Raw genomic sequence first — 16,814 nt, 5'->3', positions numbered from 1 at the left:
GCAAGTTGGAAACATGCATATTTTTCTCTAAACTTTAAATTTATAGGTCAGTGCTGTAGATACCTTTGGTAGTTGTGAAGAAGCTGACTTGGGACTGTATCAGCAGTCCTGGTATCTGCATCAAAATGGTGTCCAAGCCAGCCCAGCTGGAAAGCCACCATGGTCATGAGTGCATTGTGCTCGTCTCTGTCTTGTTTTGATTCTCTGAGTGTGTGTGGTTTGTGGTTTTTTAACTTGTCTTGTTGTTTTTTAAGTTGTTTTCTTCCCCTCTGTTTTCACATTTACCTAGGGAATCAGAATTTCTGTGGGTGTAGGCAGAAATTAATACATATGAATTTTTCTGCCTTTTGTAGAGGCAGAAATTAATACATATTAATTTTTAACTGTTTCTTATCAATGTGGTTCTTCAATTCACAGTTGAAGTAAGTGTGTTATTCTTACTGGGTGAAAAAAAAAAAAAGTTTGAATTGATTCTTGGGGTTCTCCAGAAAGGCACAATGAAACCGGCAAGTACAGGACCATAGTTACAGTATATTCTTACCAAGAATGTATTACTTTGATCGTAGATTTGTATTTAAGACACATGTGCTACTTAGTATGTATTTTTCTAGTATCATTCTGATAAAAAATACAAACTTCTAACTTAAAACAAATTGAGAAGTGTTAGTGTTAAGTTGGTGACTCGAAAGTTAGTGACTATTAAGTGTTAAGCACTCCAGATATCACTTTGCAGACACTCAGGCTGGAAAGAGTTTATTTTTGTTAACTGCTCACATTTTATGTAGTTGTAAGAATGTATTCTATTGTTAAGATTTTACAGTGTATATAGAAAGTATACCTCTTGGAGATCCATACAGGATTATCATTCTGGCAGGAGTTTTACTAGTATATGTGGATTTTCTGCTGTTTAGTGCAGACTGAAAAAAATACAGCTTTCACTCTTGCCCATCAGTGTTAAAAAAAAATCCAAACCTTTGTCCTGTACATCCCAGCATATGAAGAACTGAACGTTAGCTGAAACTTGACATGCTACAAAGAACACAAACTACTTCTTTATTCGAATTCCAATTCAGTTTTTATGTGGCTAATAATTTTCTTTTTCCTCTGTTCATTTCTCTTATGGTGTCATGTTTATCTGCTTTAAACCATAAATGTGTTCAATTTTTTTTTTGCTTTTAGGTATGATGAATGGATAAAGGCAGACAAGATAGTGAGACCAGCTGATAAAAATGTACCAAAAATTAAGCATCGAAAGAAAATAAAGGTAGTTTCTCTCCCTTTTTCTGCCTTGCTCCCTCCAACTTCGGTTTAATATATTCTTAAGTACACCCTTCCCCCTTCCTAACCTTTTGATTGTCCTGCAAATGTTTGACAAGTAAAAGCAACTTCTTGGCCTTTTAAAAATGAAAATTTTTTTCATCAAGGCTTTGTTTTTTAATTCGGGATGGGGAAGCTTCTTTTTCCCTTTTTCCTAGATTTTTTAATTAAATTTGCATGCATTTATAGAAAACAAATTAGAAGGATCCATTTTATCAGTAGTTGTGGGAGCCGGCTCTTGGGGGGGTGAAATTTGGTACCTCCCTCAGATGAATCTGGAGAGCAAGCCTTTGACTTGTCCATGTCTGTGTAACTCTCTCATTTTATTTCATAACATGTCTTTTAAAAGTCATGCCTTGATATTTAGGCTTAGGTTATCATATCTTTTCCTTCTGCCACAGATGTCAGTGCTCCTCCTGCCCCCCTGTGCTCCAGGGCACCTTCTGGAACCTGAGTTTTGTTCTGAAGCTCCCTGCTCACTGTGACATAGTACGATGTCACAGTCCCGCCCTGCGGCTGCTGAGCCTGGCAGCCCGCAGTACCACTCTGGCAGCAGTGCTCGCTCTGTTTGCTTTCCATTTGGTTTAGTGTTGACAAAAGTTCTTGTCTTTGGTATAAACGTGTTGGCGTGGGTCGTAGAAAGGTATTTGCAATCCTTTAGACATAAAAGAAAGCTTTCGTTTACAGGTTGAATGTTTAAGATAAGCACTCTAAGAATTGCCGAGTTGTAATCTGTATTAAGATGTATGCTCAAATGAGAAGAGTTTTTAATCTTTTCTTTCAAATAGAATAAAACTGACAAGGAGAAGGAAGAGAAGTATTCTCCTAAAAACTGTAAATTGCGACGTTCGTCAAAACCACCCTTTCACACCAGCACGTCACCAGAGACTGGGTCCAAACTTGACAGCACTGAAGCCAAAAATACTGAACAAGCTCCAGTTAAAGCAATGGAACTTAATTCTATCATTAATGGGCTACAAGGTATTGTACTTAAATTTTTTTCTGATTCTTTAAACAGTGCTAAGTGATAATGTAGGACAGCTGATACAACTGTACACTTGAGTCTGTTTGGCTAATTGTAACATCATCTTGAGAAATACCCTTGAAAAAAACCCAATATTTGCAGTTTCTGAAAAGAAGTATTGTGGATTCAGCATATGTTAATCTTAAGAATCACATCCTTGATCAGAGAGAGCTGGAGCACCTCTGGTGTGAGGACAGGCTGAGGGAGTTGGGATTGTTCAGCTCAGAGAAGGGAAGGCTTTGGGGAGACTTTTATAGAAGCCTTCTAGTACTTAAAGGAGGCCTACAGGAAAGCTGGGGAGGGGGCTCTTGATCAGGGAGTGCAGTGATGGGATAAAGGGTAATGGTTTTAAGCTGGACGATGAGAGATTGGGTATTAGGAAGACATTTTTTACTATGGATGGTGAGGCACTGGAAGAGGTTGCCCAAAGAAATTGTAGATGCCCCATCCCTGGAGATGTTCAAGGCCAGATTAGATGAGGCTTCAAGCAACCTGATCTCGTTAGTGGGGGATGTCCCTGCCCATGGCAGGGGGACTGAAATGAGATGATTTTTAAGTTCCCTTCCAACCTGAAGTATTCTGTGATCCCTTTTTTGTTTGATACACAGCAAAACATTTTTGCTTCCAGTTTTGTTCCTAAATTTCTAAATGTTTTTATGTAACTTTTACAACGTGTGAATTCCCCTCCTGCCTTTGAAAACAGAATTAATAAAGCTGGGTTTCATATCAGCATGTCTGTTGTTCATAGCATTGTTTTTCCCCCTTCCCACACATTTACAGCAAATTTATAATGACTAGTTCCTTCTCTTCATTCTTAGTTTAACATGGACCCCCATAAGAAGAAATCATGGATGATATTGATGGTTTGGTTATCCACCAATTTTTGTAAAAATTGGATGAATGTAATAATCTTTCAGACTTACTTGAACTTGGATGACATTGGCCACTGGGTTGCAAATTTATAGGTAGAGAATGAATCAACATAATCTATGAAGCTTCGTTTCCTTAGGAAATGAGAAACAAAAAAAGCAATTAACAGTGATTATAATGCTATTATTAGTGCTATAATTAATCTGTAATTAACTTCTGATTACAAAAGCGCAATTTGACATAGACTCTCTAATATTTTGGAAAGCTAAATGTTTTCCATATTAAGTAATTAATTTCCAGAAATGCTTTTAGTTGTATGCAGGTTTTTTATTGTCTAAGTCCGCATAGATTCCTGCTGGGGATTCATTTTTTTATTACTTGTGAGTTTGTTTTTTAAGTCTGAAAAGCTCTTGTGTTTTACTGTTTTTTCCTCCAATTTTAGAGGTGCTTCCTGAAAACTTTTTACAAATCTTTTTCTTTTTCCTAAACTTGAATGATTAATGCTGTTTTATTCAACTTTCCTTTGAAGGGTACAGCAAAGTAAATGGGTTGAGAGGAAAACTTGATGGACCTGATTTTTGGTTGTTTTTTTAAATATGGTGTTCTTGGCGTCTAGTTCAGATAGCAAATTTTGATGCCTCTTATATTGTAATAGTAGTGTAGTTTTGATTCTCAAAGGTAGGGGAAAGACAAGTGTTAGAGGTCCATTTTTAAGTGATAGAGTTCTTATAGGCCAAAATGTTTACCATAAATGTTTCATTGGAAAAAAGCAAACAACACTGAAAGGTTTGTGTAAAGCTTGCTTTCAGATTGAGTCGTGTTAGAGTAGAATTTAAGATTCTGCCTATCTTAAAACAAATAAACCAAGAAAAACAGCTGAGGTAACGTGTCTCAGGGTATTTTGTCTTGTACACCTCTCCTCTCTGTTCGTGTGCTCCTCTCCAGGTTCATTGTATTTCAGTAAACCTCTTCTAAAAAAACTTAGTTCAACTTTGATGATTTGAGTGAATGTTGTGGCCAGTATTGCTTTTCTTCTTTGTCATTGGTTATATTATCATCTTTAATGAGATGGTGAATCTTAGTGAGGAATTGAGAAGGAGAGATGTGAAGTAGGATGAGGAGAACTATGCCAAAAAAAAAAAAGATGAGTTACAAATCTAGAGTTACCATATATCTTTCCATTGACTGTGCTTGTTGTTGATTCCTTCTTCATTGTATCTTTGTTCTTCTTCTATCTGTTTCTTGACCCTGAATTTTCTTACTGTTATCCAATACTTTTATTGTTCATATATTTCTCTAAGTGCTTTTCATTATTGTTTTCACTTCATTTTCTAGGTTGATCATCAGGTTGGTTTGCTAGAAATCATCCAGTGTCTTTGTTGGTCTGTCCTTTTAGACTGTAGATTTTCCAGGGAAAATATTGCCTCTGTTCTGGTCTTTGGAAAAAGGACAGATAATGGTAGTATTTGTAACTGTAAGAAATATTTATAGAGTTTTTATGATAAGCAACACCTTTCAATTTCTGTTTTGGGTAATTATGCAGAATTTTTTATTTTCTTGATTGATGCACTCTCTGCGTTCTGCACCTCTTCAGAAATTCCTGGAGGTGTACTGTATAATGCAAAAGTTTTCCTAGTTCCTAATCTAGCCATTTTAACTTCTAATAGAACAGGAAATAATTTTTTTAAGTCTTCAGGACATACCATTTAAAATGTCTACTACTGGAGATCCCTGTAGCATGTGTTCATACCTGTACAGTTTTTTCTAGCTGTTTTCTTTAAGAATTCGTTATAACCAGAATAAAGACAAACTTTTCTTGTTGTGTTTTGTTTTTGTTTTATTATTTTACTTATTTTTAATTAGCTTCTGAAAGTTCTGATGATAGTGAGCAGGAGGATGACCAAAGTGCCCTGAATGTGCATGCTGACGTCAAAGAGGAATCTCAACCCGAAGCTGTAAGCCAAGATAAAACTGAACTCTGTCTAAAAGAAGAGCAGAGTGTTTCATCCCTCCCAGAAGAAACAAAAGCTCTGACAGATGTAGTAGTGCCCAAGGCAGGATCCAAGTCTCCTGAAAGGCTGGGAAAAGAGACAGAAGAGTTATCTGAAGATACCGATTCTGATGGAGAAGATGAAGCCACAAAGAAGAGAAAGGATGTGAAAAAGGAAGTAGTGGATAAAACTGCAAAACCACAGGTAAAACGTGGTAAAAGAAGATACTGCGTGGCTGAGGAATCTTTAAAGACTGTGTCGCCTAACAGAAAGGATGAGAAGTCCAAAAACAAAGACTCCCTTAGTTTAGAAAACAGCAGTAACAGCTCCTCAGATGAAGATGAGGAAGACAAATCTAAACTGAAAATCACTCCAACTAAAAAGTATAATGGACTAGAGGAGAAAAGGAAGTCTTTACGGACAAGTACTTTCTACTCAGGATTTTCTGAAGTGGGAGAGAAAAGAATAAAACTTCTAAATAACTCTGATGAAAGAGTTCAGAACACCAGAGCAAAGGACCGAAAAGATGTCTGGTCAAGTATTCAGGGACAGTGGCCTAAGAAAACGCTGAAGGAACTGTTCTCAGATTCTGACACTGAAGCTGCTGCCTCCCCTCCACACGCTGCTCCGGAGGATGCTGCAGCAGAGGAGCAGCTTCAGACTCTTGCAGAAGAAGACATTTCTTTGCCTAGCTCTGAACTTGAAAAATCTTTGCCAGCTAGTGTGGACATTAAACCTGTTGAGGAGAAACCAACTGAAGTGGGTGAAAAGAAAGTTGAATTTCCAAGTAGTGGGAGTAATTCAGTGCTAAATACTCCTCCTACAACTCCTGAATCACCTTCGTCCGTAACTGTCACGGAGTCCAGTAGACATCAGCCAAGTGTCACTGTCTCTGAGATGCTGCCACCAAACCAAGAAGAGATACGAAGCATTAAAAGTGAAACAGATAGCACAATAGAGGTGGACAGTGTTGCTGGGGAGCTGCAAGACCTCCAGTCTGAGGGAAACATTTCTCCAACAGGTTTTGATGCCAGTGTCAGCTCCAGTAGTAGTAATCAACCAGAGCCAGAGCATACTGAGAAAGGTAAAGGAAAGGGTAAATAGAGCTTTCTTTAATCTAACCAGCTCTGCTTTAAGCATTGCTGATGTATTTTCATTCTGTTATGATTACGCTGCTGGAAAGTTAGTTGTTAGAGGAAATAGTAGCCCACAGTCTACTTCAAATGGGTGGAAATGGCATGATCATCTAGTGAATAAAATATAAATCTGCCAGGAAGTTTCCTGGCCTTTCATTAGGAATTATGATGGTTTCAATGAGGAATAAAGTACATAAGAACAAAGTTTAAACTGGAAGAAAAGCCCAGAGCAAACTGTAATACATTGTACAAGGAATATTTATTTTTGCAATGCAGATAGATTTTTGAGTACCTTTCTCACAAGTAGAAGATACTGTTTCTTAACATAAAATTTTGGTTCTCTCTAAGCTCTTTGCTTAGGAGGAGAAAATGCCAGTTATTGCATACTTAGGCAACCATTTCAAACTTGCATCTTAGGAAATCAGTGTTTTAAAAAAATACAAGTCAAGCCAATTACAAACACTGAACTTATTAGCTGTGTTTCTCTTTCAGATGTGATTTTGCAGATTGAAGTTCCTATCCTGAGGCCTCTAGTGAATAGGGGGTAATAAACGCTGCCAGCACTTGTGCTCGTGGTGTCAGTGTACTGCTGCCTGCTATTTACCTATTTGCAAGGCTGGGTCCAAAAGCTATTACGTGAAAGTCACTGGCTTTTTTACAGTTTCATCAAAAGTACAGCTACTTTCACTGTGTTAAAAAAAATACATCTCTGAATATAATCCTGAGGTGATACTAGGAGGAGGGGAGTCAGTGAACAGCTGCATGATGTTTAGTTCCCAGTTAGAGTTAAACTCCGTGACATGTATTTGTCTTAACAGATTTCAGTTAATAATTAACTGAATTTTCTCAAAATGGTGTGTTGCCTTCATCATTCCGTTTGAATTGCTCTTTTGAAAGAGTGCAACAAAATGTGTTCCCTTAAACAAAGAAGATAGTTTGGAAGAGTTGAATTTGTAGCCCTCAATAAATATGTCCGCGTTGCTTAATTATAGGTTTTTAGGTTTTGAATTTAATTTGTTTGCTTTTTTTAATATAAAAGGAAATTATTGCCACATGCAGTAAGTTTTATGCACTTGCACAGCATTACTTTTACATACATTAGACTTTAACTTCCTCTCTGATTTTGTCAGCATGTTTTGGAAAAATTGGTTTCTTAATTTTAATGGTTTTGTTACAGGAGTTATTTTTAATCTAAGTCAGATGATTGTGGAACAGTGTTTGAAAAACTTCTAAAATTTGCTCTTTTAACAGACATACTAGAATTACTTTATCTTTCTTTTCTACTTTTTCCCCTTGTAGTCACAAATACCAGTAGACTTTTTCCTTCGGGTTTTTTTTCCTTCTTTTTTTTGTTGCCTCATTTTTTAACATTATTTAAGACTTTTTTAATACTTCCAGCTAACTTGATTACTGATCACAAGTGCTATTTTCTTTTTTTTTTCCCCCTCACAGTTTCTGAGTGGAGGAGGCTTTTTCAAACATTTGTCGGTTCAAGTAGTTCTTGATAAGTTTTTCAAGTAAATGTATTCTTCTTTAAATCAGTGTCAAAAACATAAAAATCCCTGTGGTTCAGGAGAAATTTTGATGATGCATACAGGAAGGTTACTTGCAATCATGTGTGCACTCTAACCAGCAAACTTTGTCTGCCTTCCATCCTCCTCCACCTCCTCTTCTCAATATAAGTAGAAAGTTGAGTCATAGTAAGGATAGGCAGGGACAGTCGCATTGTTGCCTACAAACTTAGGCTCTGAAGTGTTTTGGGTTTTTTTTAGACTCTTAGAAAATCACACAAAAGTTCAAGTATTTATTGAATTTTTGTTTGTTTTGTTTTGTTTCTCCCCCACTTGTAGTCTGTACAGGCCAAAAAAGACTTAAAGATTCTCAGGGAGGAGGCAGCTCCTCAAAAAAGCAGAAAAGAAGCCACAAAACATCTGTGAACAACAAAAAGAAGAGTAAAGCTAGTAAGTACAGCAGCTCGATGTAAAATGAAATGTGTGAAAGTAGTATGTCATTTGTTGGAATGATTGTAGGAGATGAAGTCTGGAAATAAAAATGTATTAGGACAAAATGTTCTCATCAGATAATTCTTAATACTATTTAAATGAAGGGAGTACTCTGTTTTTAAATAGTTTGTGCAAAAATAACCGCCAGTGACCATAACCTTCTTTTGAGGCAGCTTCAGTTTGAGGAAGTGTTTTGGTGCTTTGCCTCAGTCTAGTCACTGTGCAGAATGCCATCGGTTGTCATGCAGAATCTATTTTTCCTCACTTATTCCAACATGATCAAGAAATTGATTATTTTTGTTGCTCAAAAGAAGTGTAGAGTGAACTTTATAACAGTGATTTTTTTAAATTTTTTTTTTTAAATTTTCATTGACCTCACACGGCACCTATTTATCAAGCTTTTTTTGATTTTTCCAGTTTGGTGTAAATGTCAAACAGCTGGAATGGTCAGCATTTAGTTCTTCTGCAACCTCTTCAGTTGTTTCGTGTGGGTCTGCTTCAGTACCGACCCTTGGTTGTCTGTCACAGAAGGACATCTGTGACCCTCCATATCTTCAAGTTTCTGTTACGCAACCTTTAGAACCAGTGTTGAGCTGTATGTTCGTTGACAGTTCCCTGCCTAAATGCGTGGTTGATGTTGCAACAGTTGCCTCTGGTTTATGTCCCCTTTTGAACTCATACAAAAAAATCACTTGTATTTTCTTTTTTTTACTTCTTTAATTTGACAGTGTAATATAAAAAAGAATAAAGAGTGAAACTAAAAACCATTAACATAAATAAGTAGAGTGATTTTCGTGCTTTAAAATGGTATGCTATGTGAACACAATTGAATAAAAGTTTAATCCAATGACAAAACTGGCAGTTATTTTTGCACCAACCTAGTATTTCTGTGCCTATTTTTAAAAAGCCCTTAGTAGCATGTAATTCAGAAAGACTTAAGAAGAGCAGGTATTTCATGCGTGGTGGAACTAGGACAGGAATCTCTGGCATGATAGCTGTGTGTTTTAGTGGGAATGTGGATGAAATTATACTTAGTATTTTCTGTGAGATGAGGTTGTAGAGGTTAATATCTCTTCCAGCAGCAAATACGAGAATTAGTTCCAGAAAAATATAGGCTCTATTTTCTTTCTACATCATGTTACATCTTCAGTAAATAACGCAGCTTTTTTGTAGCTGGAGAAGCTAATTGGAATACAAACCACAGTAGTGGGGAAGAGAAGCTTCATAAAAGCAGAGATGTATTAAAGAGCAATATGCAGACGTGTTCAGGAGACAGCAAGATCAATTACTACTTCATCTCACTGTTAATAAAAAATATCAGGGAACAGTCAGCTTGAGAGTGAAGCCAGGAGAATAGGTGTAAAAAAACCGCAGCTAAAGGAGGGGTAGAAAGCATGTTTTGCTTTTTTGTTTTCTTTCTCCCCCTCCTCCTTTCTTTCTTTTAACAGCTTTTGGTAAAAGTCTGTACTTTCTGGTCTGGTACTTGCTTTCACCTCACCTGTCCTTCATATTCATTGATCTCTTCTGCACATTGTCTCATCCTTTTTCATTCCATTTCACTAAATCTCCTCCTTCCATAATCCTTATTCCTTCCCTCACTCCAGGAATTAAAGTAACAAAACAAACTGAATTTGCAGAACTAATTCACCATTTTCAGCCTTGCTGTTGCTCCCCTTTTCTCATCTTGTGTCTTAGTGAGGACGCAAGCACTTCAAAGCTAGACTTGTTTTCTTGTACTGTGTACAGTCCCTGGTGTGCATGCACTCTTTTTGTTAGAGTTCAGGCACTGCTGAATGTAATAAGGGCAATAAATAGATAAAATGTGGAGTCATTTGTGAGCAAAAAATGCTTTTTACAAAATTCAAGTATACCAGTTAAGGCTGGTTTTGTAGCAGCTTCAGCTCTTGCCTTAGGATTGAGGCAGCAGACAATGGCAGCTCTGCAGCCAGCTCAGTTCTTTCGTACCAAATACATCTTGGTCTTTGGTTTCTGCAGTGTAGCTAGCCAGATTATAGAGACTAGGACCAAAATACTTACTGAGTTCATTTTATCAATTCCTATTGCAGGGGCAACTGAGGCATAAGTTTCTCTCAGTAAACTTTAACTGAACATGTTTTTAAAAACAATTCTAATGACGGAGATTCTGCAACTTTCCGAAGCATTTTATTCTAGTGCTTCACTAGACTTCTGCTCAATTATTATCTGTTGCCCCTGCTTCCACCCCAGTTTTTGGGTGTTTTTTTTTGTAATGTTAAAGAAGATTCATCCTTTTGATTAGCACTCATAAATCATGTCTTTTAGACATATTTTTGTTACTCCCCTTTGGGTGGTTTGATTAGAAAACTGTGTTCAGTTCAGCCTGTTGCTTTGAAGTTATTTCAGTGCTAGGTGAAGTTCTTTTGTTTTGGGTCAGCTGAAGATGTTTTTCTACAATTAAAGAATTTGATCATCATGTCTGATTATTTTTATAGATGTTATCATGCTGTGTGCCAAGCTTCTGTGCTAGGATGGATTATATAATATTAGAATAAAAGGATTTTGGTCAAAGAAACTCCTGTTACTTGAAAATCAGCATGGGGGTAGCTTCTGATAAGCTTTGATTAGGACAGGAAGGTTGCTTTGTTTCTTAACAGTTATATCTTCTTGTTCCTTCAGCTAACAGCAGTGACAGTGAGGAGCTCTCTGCTGGTGAAAGTGTATCCAAGTCTCAGTCAGCAAAGTCTGTTTCTACTGGCATGAAATCTCACCAAAACAAATCACCCGCAAGAACACAATCCCCAGGAAAATGTGGGAAAAATGGAGAGAAGGATTCTGATCTCAAAGAGCAGAATAATCGTTTGCCCAAAGTTTACAAATGGAGTTTTCAAATGTGTAAGTATTTTCTTTAAAACGTGCCTGGTGTGGTCTTGCAGTATAGTATAAGAAGGCTTTTTGAATTTTGTGTATTTTGGTCTTTTTTTCCCACCCTCTATTTGCTTGAATTTGTGATAAATCATGATTTCAATAAAGAAACTTTTTTTTGCAGTCCAGTATAGGAAATTGCATAAATCACACTCTTCCAGCACTGTTCTTAGCTATGGCTCCTGCACTTGCCATCCTGTGCAGACCTGGCATTCTGGCATGAAAGTTATCCACTTTATGTGCTATTTTTGTTGATATTTTCTTGCTGTTTTATTCCCCATTCTCTCATTTTTGTTCAGACACTTGCATGATTTATTTGTAATGTTTTCCCCTTCCACTTTAACTTAGTGAACCAGGACACGTTTACTACTTCTAGTAATAACTTTCAATGTGTTTATGTCAGCCAGCTTCAGGTACCAGTACAGCAAGCAATGAGCAGTGCTGAAAGAAACTGTGCATTTGCCTGTCTGCAAAACAGTGCAGTAGCTTAGTAATGCAACTCCTTAATTGTGTCTTTGCGTGTGTGCTGTTGCAATGTTATTTGCAGCAGGAAGGAAAGAGGAGTAAGATAAGATATCAGGTGATTGAAGCGTTCTCTTCCTTAATATAACACTAAGCAAACAATTGAAAACTAATGATTTAAAACTAAAAACTTGCAAATTTTTATCCCTCTCTTGCAGCATTTGGGTGTTTAATTGTCTAGCCAGTAATAAATTGTCCTTAGTACCAACCATGGATGTATAGCATTGTATGACTTGCTGTCTCTTTGCTTTTAAATGTCAAATTGAAACTGTGTGGTGTGACTGATGTAAATTACGTCTTCAAGTAGTCCATAGTATCTCATTCGATGTTCACAGATGACCTTAGTATTTGTCAAGTTATGAGGTTCTTGGCGAAGTACGCTCTGTGCTTTTCTGTACTCCGTCCCAGGCTGTATGAAGGCTGCTGTTCCTCACGTTAAGTGGGAACAGGTAAAAGCTGACACAGCACACTGTGCAAATACATCTGCTGAATTTTAGGTGAGCGGCATTCTTTCATGCCCAGGGAGTATCTGACCTGCATTTTTTTCTCCAGCCCTGAATCTTAGTGTTACTGTACAGTAAATGTATTTTTCTCCTTGTCCTTCTTCACAGTCAAGTTACATTCTTCTTTTTGTGACTGTATAATGTAGTATGTCTTTATTGTCTCTTATCAGCCTGCTGAGATTCATTGGGCAGATTTCCTGTGCAGCGCATTTGAGGAGCATTTGCTCCTTCCTTTCTTTCTACCTTGGCTGCATTGCATATGCAGATCTGCTTGGCAGAAGTTGGACTTTGGAGTGCTGTTTAATACATCTCCTGCTGTTGCAGGGGTCTAAGACACTTGAAGTGTCTCTAAGCTTCCCTCATCTTCCGGCAGCCTGATATAGTTGTGGGGTTTGGTCCTTTGGTGCTAGCTTTACCATAGGTTGATGAAGCACATTGTGCCCTCCACAGTAGTTAAAACTATTCTTAAATGTCTTTATATGGAGTGTGGCTCACCTGTGGCCTAAAGGGTTCCTCCTGCCTGTGCCTCTGGCAGCTGTGTGCTGTGCTGTGGAGAGCTCCCAGCTGGAAGGAGCCAGAGGGGCAGCTCCTGTGCTGCCTGTGTCTACTGACATTCCTATGTGGGATGCCGGGGAGAAGATCCTGTCTTAAGTTACACCTTTTGGGCCTTTTGCCAAGGACTTGATTAGAACCCCCCCACAGGTATGCAGGTTCTTGTGGAAACCGTCTTGTTTTGCAACAACCAAGACAAGTCAGGCAAGAGTGACCTTGCCTGGTGTACTGAGCCAAAGTGAGCTCTAGTAAGGACTCAAACCAACAGACTTAGAGCTAGTTTTGGCCCTTCTGTTTTCCAGGTGTTTGTTTCCCTTCTCCTGGGGAAGGGAAAGCCATACGTTTTCTTCCTCTCCCACTTTCTCAAAAAAAAAATAAACAAAGTGTATTTATAGTAGTATTTTAAAAAAAAAACAACAAACTAAACAAGGCTTGTGATAACAAGTGTCAGCTGCTGTTGCTGTGTTTCTTGACTTTGCTCTCTGCTACCTCAAAGTGCCTCCCTGAGATTTGAGTGCTTCTCATGGAATTCAGAAGTTCTTGAAGTGCTGCAGGACAGTAAATAACAGACATTTTTTTAACTTGCAGCTGACTTGGAAAATTTGACTAGTGCTGAGCGCATAACAATTCTCCAAGAAAAACTGCAGGAAATCAGGAAACATTACCTGTCCTTGAAATCTGAGGTGGCTTCCATTGACCGAAGAAGAAAGCGCTTAAAGAAAAAAGAGCGGGAAAGTAAGTGCTGGGAACTAAGTTCTGCTTGTAGAGGGCTACATTGCATGTCATGTTATTCAGTTGTGAACAAGAATTTTTAATTTTTAAGGTGATGTGTGCCATTGGATGTGTTTCTGTTTGTTTTTGAAAAACACTGTATACAGGTACTTTGCAATCTTTAGAAGGCATGGTTCAGGTATCCAGTGACTCAACCCCACTTAAGGGGAAAAACACGGAAGAGACTTACTATCTATTTAATTCTGTGTAGGCAGAACTATTTTATACAAAAAAAAAGTATACAGAAAAATAAACTTTCCTAAGCAGTGAACAAAGTACCTAAGATTAATAAACATAACTTTTCTTCAAGTTATACAATAATTTACTCTAGCGTTGCCTCTGTGTGCAGTTAATGCTTTCCCTTTAGCAGAAGTGATTTATTTTAGGAGTTTAAGGGACAAAACTAATTACATCTCATTTTCCTGAAGCTGCTTTACCTGTTGCTGTAGGCAGCATTCTAGTGTGCCTGCTTCTAGTGGCATTAAGAGGATTATTTTCTCGCCTTGTTTATGTGCACATTTGAGAGCACACTGACTATACAAGGAAAGGCTGAAATGCCGTGTAGAGTAAGATTTTTATGGCTGCAACCATGTTCTTGGTTGCTAGAGCAGGTTTTATGTGAGTATTTAGAAAGGGAACAGCTGGCTGTGCTTTGTGGGTCAGGAGTGAGCCCCGATGTCCCTGGCTGGACCCTTGATCAGGGTGGTTGGTGAAGCAAGGCTGCAGGGAGCAACACCAAAGCCAAAGCTTGTTTCTCAAACCATTTCCAGCAAAGGGCAGGGGAATGGCAGCTTTTTTTCTTTTCAATTCCTAGGTATTAATTGCAGTCCATACCAATGCTTGTTGAATGGGGAAACAGTTTTGTAAATCACTTTGTAAATTCGTATAACCTGTGTTTTCCCCTCCTGTGCAGGTGCTGCTACTACATCATCTTCCTCCTCATCACCTTCGTCTAGTTCCATTACGGCTGCAGTTATGTTAACTTTAGCAGAACCGTCTATGTCAAGTTCATCACAGAACGGAATGTCAGTTGAGTGCAGGTGACAGCAGGACTTGCCAAAGCACTTTGCACTTAATGGCTGCTGAGGGCCACTCTTTTCTTTCTTTTATTTTTTTTTTTTATACTGCACAGTGGCACAAAGTTCAGACAAGCACTATTTTGTATTTAAAGTTGTTTCTTGACAAGCTAACTTTGCACTTAAGTGCACTTTTATGAAGAAAAAGTACAACAAACTGCTTTTCCTCAAGCAATAATTGTTTCCAACTTGTCTGGGAATTGTAAGTCTAGTGACTCGGAGGCCTTCCACTGTGGCAAATGGAGGCTGTTCACTGCCTGTAGAGACAGTTCAAAAAGCATATAGTTGTGGGGTTGATCTAAACAAATGTGGTAAGGCTTACTGTATTCCCTGGTATTTTGTTAAAGCTGGAACATTTGATATTTTTCCATTTATTTATGACAAATATTGAACCTATTTTCATTTGTACAAGCTAATTGTTTTTTAACTGCTAAGTCACCTTATAGTGGCTTTAATTGTATATGTCAAGCACATGTATTCGATTCCAAACCTGCAGTTAGGATGTTTAACATCAGTCCTGTTAACCAAATACAAGGATTCCTTTCAAAAGAAACAGAAACAAAAAAAGACTGACTAATGTTTACAGGTTTGAATTAGGCTTAAATAGGTTTCTCTGGGTTATAAGAACCCATTAATTGGAATGAAACTACTGTACTTTGCCATTTTTCTATAAAACAGTATTTTTTTTAATTTTGATAAAATACATTATGAAAAAGGAAGAAAATGGCTAACAAACTGTATTAAATCTTAATGTATAAAGATTGTATTTAGCCAGTTTAAAGTGTATATTTATTCATAATGGATTATAACAGTTATATTTTTGTGTTTTCTTGTAAATGTTTCTTTTCCCTTAAAGCAACAAATATTTCATTTGTAATGCTTATTTTATTACGAGCTTCAAGGAGAGGACTTCAAGATGGAGTAAAGTGTGAGGTTATAATTTGTGATTGCTGATATGAACACTGCCACAAAAGGGTAGTTGTTTTTAAAAGAAGTAGCTAGCTGAGTGGTGGACATTTAATTTTTTAAATGCCTTGTACAAATTCCAAAACCAACTTCAAACTGTTTTCACTTGTATTGATTTTATGTTGTATGGATCCTGAGCTCTCTCCTGTTAATTATATACCTTTGTAAGACATTTGTATATTGCGGAAGTGTTCATTCAAGCTATTTAATACCTGGCACTGTTAATACACAGTACTTTATTGTACAGATTGTTTTACTGTTTTAATTGTAGTTCTGTGTACTTCTTTTGCCTGGGGAAATAGGGGCTGGCATGTTTTCCTTTGTTTTCTGGCAATACAACATGTAAGAATTCAAAGCATTTTGTTTGTAGATGCTAGAGTGTCAGAATCCTTTACATTTGACTTTTCTAAGAAAAGCATTTTCAGTCTTCGTAGTGTGTGCTTAAGGTTAACTGATTTTATTGAAAATGGTTTCAAAGTATTCAGAATTGTACAGGACTGTAAAAATTTGTTGACAAACATTGAAGGAAAAGCTTATAGAAAAAAGCTATAAAATATATATTAGGTTCTGCAGAAAATGGAGAATTATGTAATATATTGTACAAATGTAAGCAAAGGCCTCTGAAATAAAATGCCATAGTTTGTGAATCTCTGATTTTGTTTCTAACAGTTTAATTAAGCAACCATAATGTGTTAATTAACATGACATCAAGCTGCAGAATTAATTAAGCAAATGCTCTTAGATATGGTGTAATGGGCATGTAAAGGTAAGCTAGAGCAGGTAAATTGGTGACTGATTCAAATTCCTCCTCTTTTTCAGCAGAAAGCGTGGCTCGTGTACAGCATTAAGGCAGCAACCTTTGAGAAAAAAGAAAAAAAAGATGTGCTGTGGTTTATGTTAAGTCAGGTAGTTTGAAAATGCAAAAGCAGCTCCTGAAGATATTTGCTGACTTCTGATATTGACAGCCTCCACTTCAAGTTTCAGTGGAAGAGAAACTGAAATAAAACTTTTAGTGTTACCTGTTTACATCATGTCTGCCTGCAGTTCAGTTGACCAAAAAACTGTTACACCTGTGAAATCAACAGTTACTGATGAGACTGGTAAATAACAAATGATGATAAGCTTTGGAAGCAGTGATTTTGTTAATAATTACCAGTGATTTGAGACTGACAGGAGTAATTT

The 16,814-nt window shown here is 37.3% G+C and overlaps 1 protein-coding gene across 5 annotated transcripts in view; it reads left to right on the top strand.

Annotated features, from left to right (window-relative positions):
* ARID4B (AT-rich interaction domain 4B) overlaps positions 1–16,286 on the top strand; it is a 91,548-nt gene extending 75,262 nt beyond the window's left edge. For all 5 annotated transcript variants that reach the window (XM_069852339.1, XM_069852336.1, XM_069852338.1 and 2 more), the window contains 7 exons: positions 1,180–1,264; positions 2,106–2,298; positions 5,075–6,286; positions 8,189–8,299; positions 10,997–11,212; positions 13,408–13,554; positions 14,504–16,286. In XM_069852339.1, the coding sequence (XP_069708440.1) occupies positions 1,180–1,264; positions 2,106–2,298; positions 5,075–6,286; positions 8,189–8,299; positions 10,997–11,212; positions 13,408–13,554; positions 14,504–14,634 (2,095 nt within the window). In that variant the 3' untranslated portion in view covers positions 14,635–16,286. The remainder of the gene's footprint in view (positions 1–1,179; positions 1,265–2,105; positions 2,299–5,074; positions 6,287–8,188; positions 8,300–10,996; positions 11,213–13,407; positions 13,555–14,503) is intronic.
* Positions 16,287–16,814: the final 528 nt, after the last annotated feature.

Source organism: Phaenicophaeus curvirostris, chromosome 2, assembly GCF_032191515.1.
Source record: "Phaenicophaeus curvirostris isolate KB17595 chromosome 2, BPBGC_Pcur_1.0, whole genome shotgun sequence".
Lineage (NCBI taxonomy): Eukaryota > Metazoa > Chordata > Aves > Cuculiformes > Cuculidae > Phaenicophaeus > Phaenicophaeus curvirostris.
This window is presented reverse-complemented; position numbering and strand designations above follow the sequence as displayed.